The 12,947-nt window shown below is 39.1% G+C and overlaps 1 protein-coding gene across 5 annotated transcripts in view; it reads right to left on the bottom strand.

Annotated features, from left to right (window-relative positions):
• Positions 1-12,947, bottom strand: part of runx1t1 (RUNX1 partner transcriptional co-repressor 1) — a 179,063-nt gene that overhangs the window by 111,567 nt on the left and 54,549 nt on the right. The window contains exon 1 of one of the 5 annotated variants that reach the window (XM_008108353.3): positions 9,019-11,968. The exons of the other annotated variants lie outside the window; for them this stretch is intronic. Coding sequence (XP_008106560.1) covers positions 9,019-9,025 — 7 coding nt within the window. The 5' untranslated portion in view covers positions 9,026-11,968. Of the gene's footprint in view, positions 1-9,018; positions 11,969-12,947 lie in introns of those variants that run through there. 5 annotated transcript variants of the gene reach the window in all.

Below are 12,947 nucleotides of genomic sequence, written 5' to 3'. Positions count from 1 at the left end.
ACCTTTCCTTCTTCTCCTTCATGCGGCAGGCGCCTTCCTTGGAGGAGAAGAAGAGTGAATAAGACATCCCCCTGAAAGCGAGACCTAGAGTGTCTTTAGGAGCTAAAAATAATATAAGACACTGTCTTATTTTCGGGGAAACATGGTAGGCAGAAAAAATGAAATGCAAACATACAGAATGGGTGATGCCTGGCTTGATAACAGTCCATGTGAAAAAGATCTTGGAGTCTTTGTGGACAACAAGTGGAACATGAGGCAGCAGTGTGATTCAGCAGCTAAAAAAGTCAATGGGATTTTGAGCTGCATGAAAAGGAAAGTTGTGGTGTCTCTCTATTCAGCGATGGTTAGACAGCACCTGGAATACACTGTGTCCAATTCTGGGCATCACAGTTCAAGAGATATTTACAAGCTCAAAGGTGTCCAGAGCAGGGCAACTAAAATGATCAAAGCTATGGAGACCATGCCCTATAAGGAGCATCTTAAAGAACTGGGAATGTTTAGCCTGCAAGAAGGGAAGGTTGAGAGCAGACATGATAGCCATGTATCCATATTTGAACGGATGCCATAAGGAAGAGGGGCCAGTCTTGTTTTCTGCTTCCCTGGAAACTAGGATTCAGAGCAATGGGTTCAAATTGCAGGAGAGGAGATTCCACCAGAACATTAGGAAGAACTTCCTGACTGTAAGTGCTATTCAGCAGTGGAATTCTCTGCCTTGGAGTGTGGTGGAAACTCCTTCCTTGGAAGCTTTTAAACAGAGGCTGGATGGCTATCTGTCAGAGGGACTTTGTGCTTTTCCTGCATTGCAGGGTGTTGGACTAGATGGCCTAGATGGTGGTCTCGTCCAACTCTATTATTCTATGATTCTACGATTAATGCAAGAAGGAAAGAAAATGAATTGTTTGTTGTTTTTTATTCAACAAATGGGAGATCAAAATTAAGTGTAACACCTATCCTTAAAGAGGACCAGACATAATAAATAGGTGCAACTGTGATACTTTTTTAGTGATTCCCATGGCAGGTATCTATCTCCTGATAGATGCTAGGCAGGATGGACACTTGCTCCGATTCAGAAAAGCAACATCAATGGTGTTGCATTGTAGCAGTGGTTAACTGACTGGACCCTTGTTTGTTTAGTAGCAAAACATGCACAGACTGTACAACCTTGTCTTTGAAGTGTTGTGAACGAAAAGGCTGTCTATCTACCCAGCCAAAAGTGTCACAAGCTAAATGAGGGGGAGGGACAAAAATCAAATGAGCATTCCTAACTATATGCATAGCATTTTTTGTCCGATGTGCTAAAGAAAGCATATGTTGCACTGTGTGAAACATGTTGTCAGCACTTCAAAGTAAAATAAATAAATATAAAAATGCCATTGGAGGAAGAAAACAAATAAATGTTAAAAAAAACCTCAATGTGTAAGAAATCATTGACTATGTAAGAGAATAAAAATTCAATACCCTTACAAGTATTAAAATTAGAAATATTTTACAATATGGTAAAATATTGTCTACAAAGCCAGCTGGAACATACGAGTCTATTATTTCTCCTTCTTTTCAGCTGTTGTATTGCATACATTCAGACTAAATATCACTGAACTCTGAGCAGACACATTGTAAGCAATGGAAAAGGTCAGAGCAGAAATCTCAAGTTTTAAACCAGGGGTGCCAAACTCATTTTCATCGAGGGCCACATCAACCTTATGACTGACTAGTTGAATCTATGGACAGCGAATCCATGGATACAGAGCGCTAACTATAGTTTGTTTTACATAGTGGTCACTGCTCTTTAAATTGTACTCTACATGATGTCTAATGATGAGGAATAAAGGAGTTGTAGTCCAGCATCTGGAGGGTCACATAAAATGACATGAAGGGCTGGATTTGGCCCATGGGCCTTGAGTTTGACACTTAAATTCAGCGTGTGCATTAAGAAAATGCCACAGGCGTAGTAAAAATAATGGCTTCAATTGGTTTGGAGTACTATTGCAACTGTGAACTATACAAAAGAACAAAAACTGGGTGAGGCTAAAAGACAAGCAAACTTAGTTGGGCTGGTCCCAAATCCAGCCATCTATGGCAATGGAATATTCATTTTTAGTAGCCAGGCAAACTAATTTAGCCACATCACCTCTATAAAATGCCAGTGAAATTAATACACTTCCTTCCCGCAACCCACAAAGAACAACTACGCATTTTTCTTGTTTCTCCAGCCCCACCTTAACACCTCTTTCTCACTTTCTTTATTTAGGCCCTGTAAATATTTTTCCATGTCTTCCTAGTTTCCACCTAGTTTCTGAAAGGGAAACAATGGAACTCGGCAACATGGAGACATTTTTGAACATATTAGAGCTCTAAAATAGACTGGAGAGGTCTTTTGCTTTGTCCCATCAACTTCTCAGGCTTATCTGCCAAGAACAAAGAGACGGTTTTCTTGTAGCTGGTTCCAAACTTTTAAAAGTTAAGTTTATACTTTTTACTGAAGCTTTTGTTTTATAGTTTTAATCTGAAATATTTTTAAGATGTTGTTAGATGCCTGAGTCACACTGTTGAAAAAAAGGGGGTATGTAAGTGAATAAAATAAATTAAATAAAAACAGAGGAGAACTTGCCTACTATTGTGAAATACATTCAAGCATGCTTTAATGAATACGTGTATGTATAACATATGCATACAAGAGGGAAGAATATTGCACTGAACCAGTCTTGGAGGTATGAGGACCTTGGCAGAATTGCCAGTGCCCAGAAGGGACCAAGTCTGCTTTTCTCTCCCCTTCCTTTTTTCATGAAGTTTTATGTCCAAAATGAATAGTAGGACTGCTTTGTGAGGCAAGACAGGGGAGAATTCAGACATTTTATGTCACTGTCATTTATAACCCAGAAATATGCAGATAGGGCATAATGATACCCATAGGCAATGTATTCAGGATTTCAGACTTTGGATATAAACTACAAGCACTACTGACTGAATTGTTCTATCTAAAGCTAATACTCATACATAGCTCCCATCCCGCAAAATAAGAATTTCACAACAGAGCTTTTTGTCTGTGTGCTCTTTTGTGCACCCTTACTTCACATTTTCTGTGCTTTACGTGGGTCAAAAATGTGTTCTAATTCACTCAGAAGAATGACTTCAAGCAATAACTCATTTTCCTTGAGCACAACAGTCAACACTTAGTATGAACTGTACTTGATTCACACCAGATCAAAGTGTGGCCACTGTACGTCTCTCAGTTTCCTGCCAGGTTGATATCACGTAAGGAAGAATTAATCTGCTTTGGCTCATAAAATGTCAAAATCAGAGAATTAAACATTACAGGTCTGGCCACAAACCAACTGAGGCACGATGAGGACAGGTGGTTTAAGTTAATTTAATCAAGTCCATCTTGTAGTAATTTACATGTGCATTTCATGAAAGAGCACAACAGGCAAGGTAAAAAGGACAGACTAAAAAGATGTTAAAGTAATGCTACACCTTTACAGAACTAATAGTTCAATCTACATCAAGGTGTGGTCTATAATGGACTGATTGATTGATTTGGCATCCTACGTTTCTGCAAAAAAATGGTTCTAAAGCCAGCTAACAGTATTTGGTTCAAATAAAGCAAATGGAACTAAAACACAAAATAATAATCAAACTATAGTAGTCAAAAGAAACAGCAGCGCCCTGTATTATAGCCACCTTAGATGTCAGCCTGACTGGAAAATATGGCAGTGAAGATGGGGTTCAGGGTAAGTTTTCTCTCATGTCCTCACCAGAGAGCCTGTGAAGGGAGTAAAACTGAGGGAAAACCTTCGCCCCAATTATCTTAAAGCTCTAGCAAGTTCATTTCAAGAGATGCGGCCTTTCAGCTAACCTGGATCCAAGTTGTATAGGTCTTTGTAGATTGTGACCATCACTTTGAATTGTGCCAGTAGTCAGTGAAGGTGATTTTAACAAGGAAGTTATTTGCTCCCTATAACTGGCACTGGTCAGGAACTCGCATTCTGAACTCATTGTTTCCAAACACTTTCCATAGGCAGCCCCAGATAGAGTGCATTACAATAGTTTAAAGTTTTATAAACACTTTTTAAAGGTAACCCCATATAACAGTAATATATCCATCTACAACAGTGGATGGTTGAGTAATGATAGAAAGGTGTGTGTGAACAGGGCTACCATACTACTGGTAGAACTTCCATGGGCCCTTATATCACCGTAGTGGTGCACTCTTCAATAGAGACCACTTGCAAATTTAATAGAAGCTTATGAAAGCATTCTATGCCTTTCTGTCTGAGTATACTGTCCATGCAGATGGGCAGGATGTGTAATCATAACAGGAGCCCTTGTGAATGGCTTTGTGTGTTCCCCAGCACTGTACAGCAGGTGATAAGGGACAGTACCTGCTGTCATGTTTCCATTTCCTTGTTCTGCACATTCACCGTACAAGCTTGATCACAAGGAGGGCAGAGTTAGAATGTATAGCAATGAAATGCAATGGAAGCAAGTGTTGAACATGCATGTAAGAACTCAATCTCTTTGAATACAATCATATTGACATTTATTTAGAATGAAATAAGTCCCAGCAGGTTTAATGGGCATATTTCCAGGATCGTGTATATTGTATAGGATTGAAGACTCAACCTCTCCTTCATCTATATAATGCCACAAGACTCAAGTAAATATTGGGCTTCAGCAAGCAATCTGAGAACACACACACGAAAGTGTTTTTTAGTGTTTGAACATGTGACCTGGCAAAACATGCTGCTCCTATTGTTTTCCTTTGCCTGTAAAGAAGAAGTTATGAAACCGAAGAACTTAAGGGGTGTATGTCCCTTTTTAGGAAGACTGCATGCTGTTGTCCTGGGAATAATGACACCACCCTAGAATGTACTGGGCAATATGCCACATATGGACTTCATCCCTGCCACAGCCCTATTTTATAAAAAATAAAAAAACATTCAAAATAAGCATAAGAAATTATTATTAGCAAGAAGGATAATAGGGCTAGTAATCATATGTCTCTTGAGAAATATTTGGATGGATTTCTCCAACTCTCAATATGTTTTCCTGAAATCTAGGTTGCCAAAAGTATTTGGTAAAGAATTCCTTGGGATTTTTACTCACTGTCCAAAACTATCAGTTATACAAAGGCATTAAGTACAATGACCAACACAATGATGAGGAGGGTTGAAATATTTCCAGGCACAGATTTCACAAATAGTAAAAATATGTCTTGTAAAGAACTAGGCTGTCTTAAAATAACAGCATAGCAACAGCAAGTGAAAACAGAATTGAGACAAGTTAATAGTGTCTGAGGTTGTATCATCATATTTATATACACTGACAAACAAAAGCATACAAACACAACTCCTCAAACAGGTGGATCATCCCAAGGTTAAATTACAAGGACACTAACAGTTGCACATCCATGGCAATTGTGTTCTCATTTCTTTAAACATATCATCACTTCCTTGCATTAATGTTTAAACCAGAAAGCCTTCTCTAGTACACAGTGGCTATAAATGCCAAATCAATTTTCAGCAGATAATAAAGTCCATGTTTTACAATCAGCAATGCAATGTTTTACTACCCAAAATGTAAGCTAATAATATATAGCTCTGCTAAATGGAAAATGCAGATACCCTGTTAAAATGGGCTGGCTGTGAGATGATGGATCATTTCTGCTGGGACCTTCTTAAAGCTGTGTGCAAATGTTTTGAAAATATCACATGATGTGGCCATGTGTTAAAAATTATAGCCAGTTAAGTTCTCTGCTAAGAAAAATATGTGGGCAATTTATGAAATGCACTCCAGGACGGAGATGTCTTAAGTAAAACCAGATTCTGAAAACAACCCTTTTTTTCTGGAAACATGAACTTAAAAAGTTTTGCAGCCACATCTGGAGAGCAGAAGTAAAGAAGGGGTGGTCTGACCTAATACCGGCCATCTCCTGAAAGAACAGCATTATTTCTGGGCTACAATGACTCTGATCAGTGGTTGTCCTTTTAAGGCAACCATCCTGAATATTGCCATGGGCAATCATAAAACAGTTTGTAGGCCAACATCTGCTATTCTGAAAGTACGAGAAAATGACTGGTAGGTTTGTAACCAAAAGCGGGGGAGGGGGGGCAACCTTTTCAGAGTAAACACATAACTTGACTTCTACTGGCATTTTGTTAACAACACATGGGAGTTTAATAATACCTACTGTGCAGTCACAGGCATGTTTACTCATAAGTAAGTGCTTTAGAGTTCACTGGGGCTTACTGTATTTTGTACAGAAATGCAGGATCAACATAGTTTAGTATTTTTTTTAATATAAGCCTATTTCTTGCAAATTATGGCCTAGTTTTTCCTATAATAATTAGCCTGCATCCTTGCTAACTACCAATTCATAGTGCTGGTGGCAGATCAAAGGGCAGAATGCTTCCACTTTCCTGCCCCCCCCCCCCGGAATATTTTAGGTAAAATATGAGGTTAGAATCCATCTCTGTGATGTCTGGTTTTCTATGTTGACCTATTTGTGCTCGGTTATGGTATAATCGGGAAACAGGTTGACACAACAGTGAAAACTAGACATCCTAGGGATTCATGCAAATCTCTTGAAGCCAAAGAACTTCTAAAGGAATTTTAATTGTATCACCCAGCAGCAGTATCTCAGATATAAGCACCAAGATGTGCAAAAATTCTAGCTAACCAAGGCCAACATGCATTTGCTTGCAACCCCAAAGTCATTCTTTATGAGAGTGCTACTGCTGCACAAAAAAAGCCAAGAAGAGAGGTACCTGATACTACATTTATTATGGAAGTGCAAGAATCCTCAACATCTGATTTGATTCCAAGGACATTTCCCAAAAGTCAGTGCATGTATGGACCTAACACAGACACATACGGACAAAATTGCAGTGACATAATATCAGATTACATAAAAATACACATCCCTTTAATCTCCTGAACATAATATGCTCATTTTTAAAATACAAAATCTCTCCCAGATGGCTAATAATGCCCATTTGGGGAAAAATACCAACAACACAATAATAAAAGGCTGAAATATGCTGTGAACAGATTGAGAGGCAGTGCATCCTAAAAGAGGGAGGGGAGGAGTACAGATGGGTGTCAAAAATAGCCAAGTGTCAGATCTGCTCAAGTATCTCTATTCTGGCACATGCTCCCAGTCACAGCTGTTAGTGTATTCTCTGTATCCAAGTGCAAGGTTTTCTAACACTCAGAGCTGACATTAAGAGACCAAAAAAAAAAGCCTCACTGCACTTTATTTTTGCTGGCACTTTACGAGCTTGCTGGCAATTAAAAATTTATGTAATTATTAAGTTCAACAAAACTGATACGTGAATGTAGGCATACGTGTAGTTTGATCTTTTTTCTAAAAAAAGATGCACGACAATTTAACCAGCAGGTAGAGCAAGTAATTTGAGAGCCAATGGCTTAAACATAAAGAGGGGTTTTGAAAAAATTCCACCCTTAGATCATCCACAACAGCTTAAAAAGTCACAAGGTGGTCAGTGTCTGATATACAGTGCATGTCAATATAAATACAGAAAAAGAAACAGTAAATAAACACTTCCAAGTACATGCACATTAACAAGCATATGTGCAAGATATTCCTGTAAACAATTATTCAGCTTCCTCCACTGAAGGATCACCGCAGTCACAGCTAGGTTCCTAACAAGTCCCTTCAGAATGCAAAATATGTAAATTGCCATTTACAAGTTGAAAGGTTAAAATTGGCCTTTCCTGATCCTCAGTTGTCATCTATGCAAATTAATTTATCTATATTCCAGCCTTGTTATCAGAACCTATACAGTATCACTTTGCTGATTCTCTGCTCCCAATATTAACAAGAAACACACTGGTGATGGGATATGACCATGCATCCTCATCCTGAAGGGGGAAAAATTCTTCAAACAACTGGCAATACCTACATACAACTGTGGTCACAGGAAACTGGCAGATACTGTTTCAAAACACCATCTGTGATGGGTACACAGTACTACATACTTCCTCAGCGAAGACACCCTCTTTTCCATTTCCCCCCTCCTCCAAAGAACCAGCCAGCTGCAGAATCATTCAGTGCCTTATTTTTTCTCTTTTTTTCATTCAAATAATTTAATTTTTCCAACATGTCTAGGCTGTTCCAGGATTCTCCAAAAGAATCCTTTCTTCCTTGGTTTACAAATGATATTCCCTTCTCACACCACCCATGCACTCAGACTTAGTAACTTCCCCCACCAAGAAAGCCTTTCACATAATTTACCCTACACAGATGAAATATTTCCAGTGGCAGCACCATTTATCAATTAGGTAAGAGGTCAGGATCCAAGGATAATATTTTCAGGAGGAAACTGACATGCTAAAAATTTCCACTCCCACAACAGTTTCACCCATTCAGCAGAAACATGTTAAGATTTTATAAAAGAGGAATACAGTTCAGACATTCAGCAGCAGCAGCTTACAGCCGAAGGCAGCTGGTTTCAGTGAAAAGTCTGAAATAATTTGTTGTGTTCCCTCTCACTTCATTTCTCTAGCATAAGCAGCTTTTCAAAGAGATCATTCTCCTGCTTTCTTCCGATGGTCACATACACCGGTCATCTCTTCCCAATAAATCTAAGGTTTACAAATAGAGACTACAACTCAATCATAGGAAATAGATAGAAGCAATATTTCTTCTCAGACCCACACAGAATTCCGGCAGCTAGAATTGCTACTCTCCTTTCTTCATTTCATATTCAGCATCACAATATATTATACACTGCTTAGTTTCACACACGCATAGAGACACATTATGCACAGATCCCTTCATGCGCATGCTACAATTAGCAGTTACAGTTGCTCTTTGCCCATGCCACGCTGTATGTATTCTTTATTATTTTTTCTCCAAGCAGAGAAATCCAACTATGCAACGACTGAGCTTTCTCATTCCCGTCAAGGAGAAAAAGGGATGAGGGGGCTGGATGGAGAGAGAGAGAGAGAGAATGAGCAAGAGAGAGAATCAGCAAGAGAGAAAGAAGAAGCACTCACCAGGCATCTCGAATAAAACCCGGCTCACTGCAAAAGGCGCTGTCTGTCTCTCTCTTTCTCTCTCTCCTAAAAGCAAGCTTATTTGGGACTCAGCGCCTCCTGTTCTGGAATGAGCGCAGAGAAGCAAGGAGGGCCATCCCTAACTGGCTGTGGCAGTGTAGCTGGAGGCAGGATGCTGGGCGCGTGCATTTGCCAGGCAAAGACAGATGGAGAGCTGACACTCTGTATTGCACTTGGAGCAGAAATGTGAATGATGACAGGAGCACATGTGGCCTTGAACCCAGCCCCATCTCTTCAGGCAGAACAATGACAGGGATGTGTGTGTGCAAATTATCGCAACCCCCTCAGCTGACTCCTCGTACTGTACCTTTCACAGCAAGTTCCAGAGGACCAAAAAAAAAAATAGACAGTAAAAATGCAAAGTGATAAAGCCCAACGCTGAATTATTCATTTCCTCCCCCCCCCCCTATAAAACTTAACCCTTTGTACGATACAAAGCCTGTAGTAAAACCAGGGTTACGGTCCCTCTCTCCCTTATTCCAATTAACTGCTACAAATTTTAATTGGAATATTTGAAAAATAAACAAACAATCCAACAGACTGAAAGCCAGGATTGAATCTACAGTTTAAAATTCATGATACGTGTGAGCGCACAAGTTTGTTGTGTTTTATTTTTCCGTCTTTTTAAAGAACAGGGTTTTTTTTTTTTGCTATTGATGTGTCATTTTATCAGAGTGAACAGAGTATCAAAATCATTCCATTTGTCAGCTTCTCAGTGGTATGTATAAAATAGAACACACTTAGAGGCAGTCCACTTTCATTTTACTACAATGCTTTTAACCCCCTGGGATTCCGGCATTGATATGCTCCAAACATTTGCGGCTTACTCTTCTTTTACCTTGCACGGAGATCCATGGGGGATGAAAACAAAATCTTCCCTGTAAAGCTTTTTCAAAAGCTAAACAATCATGTCCTCCCGATTTCTGATTTCTACACTCCCCTTAAATGTTTATCCTTCACATGAATAACATATGCCTGGCTAGGTTCAATGCACTCTTCCCTATTAAGCTTTAATGGACACCATGATACATAAAACTACAAGTCTTTGTTACAGTGCTTTATCTAAAGCTGGCTATTTTCCTCTCAGCAGTCCCTTTTCAGTCCTTTGTAAAACATCCTCTGCCTCACAGGAGAAATGTGCGCCTGACTCGCATACCTTCTGCAGCACATTTAGGCTTACGTGAAATTCCAGGCAAAAAAGAAATACAACTATATATCTTTTCCCCCACCTCAAACAACAGACATCAAAACACACCGCTCTTCACATGTAAGCCCACAGAAAACCTCCAGACACAAAACATTTTATAACTTGATTTAGGTTCTCTCTTCTTTTTATAGCATTTATCTTTGCAAACGTTCAGTGACATTTCAAGCCTATGCATTTATGTAAAATTTCTAATGAGTGGTTGTACTGGGGTTCCTTAAAATGCTTCTGTTTCACAGATTTCTTTCCTCTTTGTGTTTTGTGTTCACTCTTCCCCTTGTCACAATAAAATAATAAAAAGCTCAGTTACTATATAAAGAAGAAATATATTTGATAAACTAGGCTGAGAGGAGACATGATAGCCATGTACAAATATGTGAAGGGAAGTCATAAGGGAGAGGGAGCAAGCTTGTTTTCTGCTGCCCTGCAGACTAGGACACGGAACAATGGCTTCAAACTACAGGAAAGGAGATTCCACCTGAACATCAGGAAGAACTTCCTCACTGTGAGAGCTGTTCGACAGTGGAACTCTCTCCCCGGGGCTGTGGTGGAGGCTCCTTCCTTGGAGGCTTTTAAGCAGAGGCTGGATGGCCATCTGTCGGGGGTGCTTTGAATGCGATTTCCTGCTTCTCAGCAGGGGGTTGGACTAGATGGCCCATGTGGTCTCTTCCAACTCTACTATTCTATGATTCTATGACTAGGAACACACTTAGAAGTATGCTGGTTTATCTTGGGTAACTACTACCAACATAACAATGGCCATGTATACTATATGCTTGCGTTAAAATTTTTATGGAACTAATAACAAGTCCATCATTTATTTTTGCTGGTTTTGGGGTGTTTTTAAGGAAATGAAACATGCACAGAGATTGCCGAATATCAGTTCTCATAAAAATAATGGCATCTATTTGAAAGGTGGCACAATGTTCACCAAAGTCAAATGTCCCATGTAGCAGACTTTTAACTATTAGAATTTGGAGGAAAAAATCAATGAAATCAGAAAGTGTTTCAAATAACAATGACTAATTCAAGAAAGAAAGAAGGAAGGAAAAAAGGAAGGAAGGAAGGAAGGAAGGAAGGAAGGAAGGAAGGAAGGAAGGAAGGAAGGGAGAGGGACAATTTTATAGATGACCTCACAACTTCTGAGGATGTCAGCCATAGATGTGGGCAAAACATCAGGAGAGAATGCTTCTGGAACATGGTCATACAGCCTGGAAAACTCACAGCAACCTAGTGATTCTGGCCATGAAAGCCACACAATTTTATAGATATTTACACAGAACATTCATCCCTCCGTATCCACAGATTCTGAACCTACAGATTCCACCATCCACAGCTTAAAGCTATTTTTTAAATAACTTACAATTTTACTATGCCACTGTAAACAATGGGACTTAAACATCCAAAATTCTAGTAGTCTTGGAACCAAATTGCAGTGTATACCAGGTTCCTCCTCTATGCTGTTTTGTAAGACAGAGTCAGTGTGGTGCAATGGTTTGGGTGTTAGATTAGGACACTAGAAGCCCCGCGTTCAAATCTCCACTCTGCTTTGGTCACCCATTGGGTGACCTTTGACAAGTCACACTCCCTAACCTTAGAGAAAGGGCAAACCAACTATGAACAAATTCTGACAAGAAAAAACCATGCTAGATTCACCTTAGAGTCAGCCTAAGTCAGAAGCGACTTAGAGGCACACAAACACATCTCTTTTTTAAGAGAACCCCCACATTGTTATTATTTTAAAAACAACAAATAAACATGCAAGGTTACACTTGGTTTGAAAGTGGGTGGGGACATTTTCATTACTGGATAAGGAACCTTTCATCAAATCACAAACAGAAAGAAGCACTTTAGAAATGCTGAAGTGTGTGTGAGGACAGATAATGGATCTAAAGGTGCAACACATTTTAATAAACTGGAATGATATTCCATTTTAAAAGTGGGTCAATATCAGTACACTGCAAATCCTCAAGCTCTGCCTTGGAAAATTGAACACTACTATATGCCATGTGATTATGCATCTTTTCTATGTGTAAAAAGGCTTTTAAAGCTGTTATCTGACTACAGTAATTGCCATTTAAATTGATCCACGTCAACAAAAACTGGATCCCTGGAGATTCTCACCTAGAAGAATACTTAAAGAAGGGCCCTAACAGAATGCCTGTGCAACTGAGACTACTTCAGCATTTTCTCAAGCAGCCAGCTGCAGGAATCATTTCCCCCTCCTCATTATTTAATACTCTGAGGCAAGCAGCAGCAACCCATTTGGCAGTCCTCCTCTAATAAATATTCTGGGATATTTTTTTAATGCAGCCATTTAAAGAATTCCTGCAACAACGCTTGTGACACTTAGTTATTTTTTTAATGTGAAATCAGGCCAAGATGTTTAGAAATAATGGACAATCTTATGTCAAAAATTCTGTTAAATGTCACCATTCTCCACTCATAAAAACAGCACTAAGGAAAAAGTATTTTTGCATGCAAATATATGCAGATAAAATAAAGGTGTAAACATTCTTTGCAAGAGACTACACAAAACAGGATCAAGATGATCATACAAAAGAGTCTTAGCTTGTGTATACTTAGCTAATGTATGATCTATCTTATACGTCTTCAATGCTTACAAAATAGTATCAAATGATCTGTTATGATTCTTATAAACAAT

This window comes from Anolis carolinensis, chromosome 4 (assembly GCF_035594765.1).
Source record: "Anolis carolinensis isolate JA03-04 chromosome 4, rAnoCar3.1.pri, whole genome shotgun sequence".
NCBI lineage: Eukaryota > Metazoa > Chordata > Lepidosauria > Squamata > Dactyloidae > Anolis > Anolis carolinensis.
This window is presented reverse-complemented; position numbering and strand designations above follow the sequence as displayed.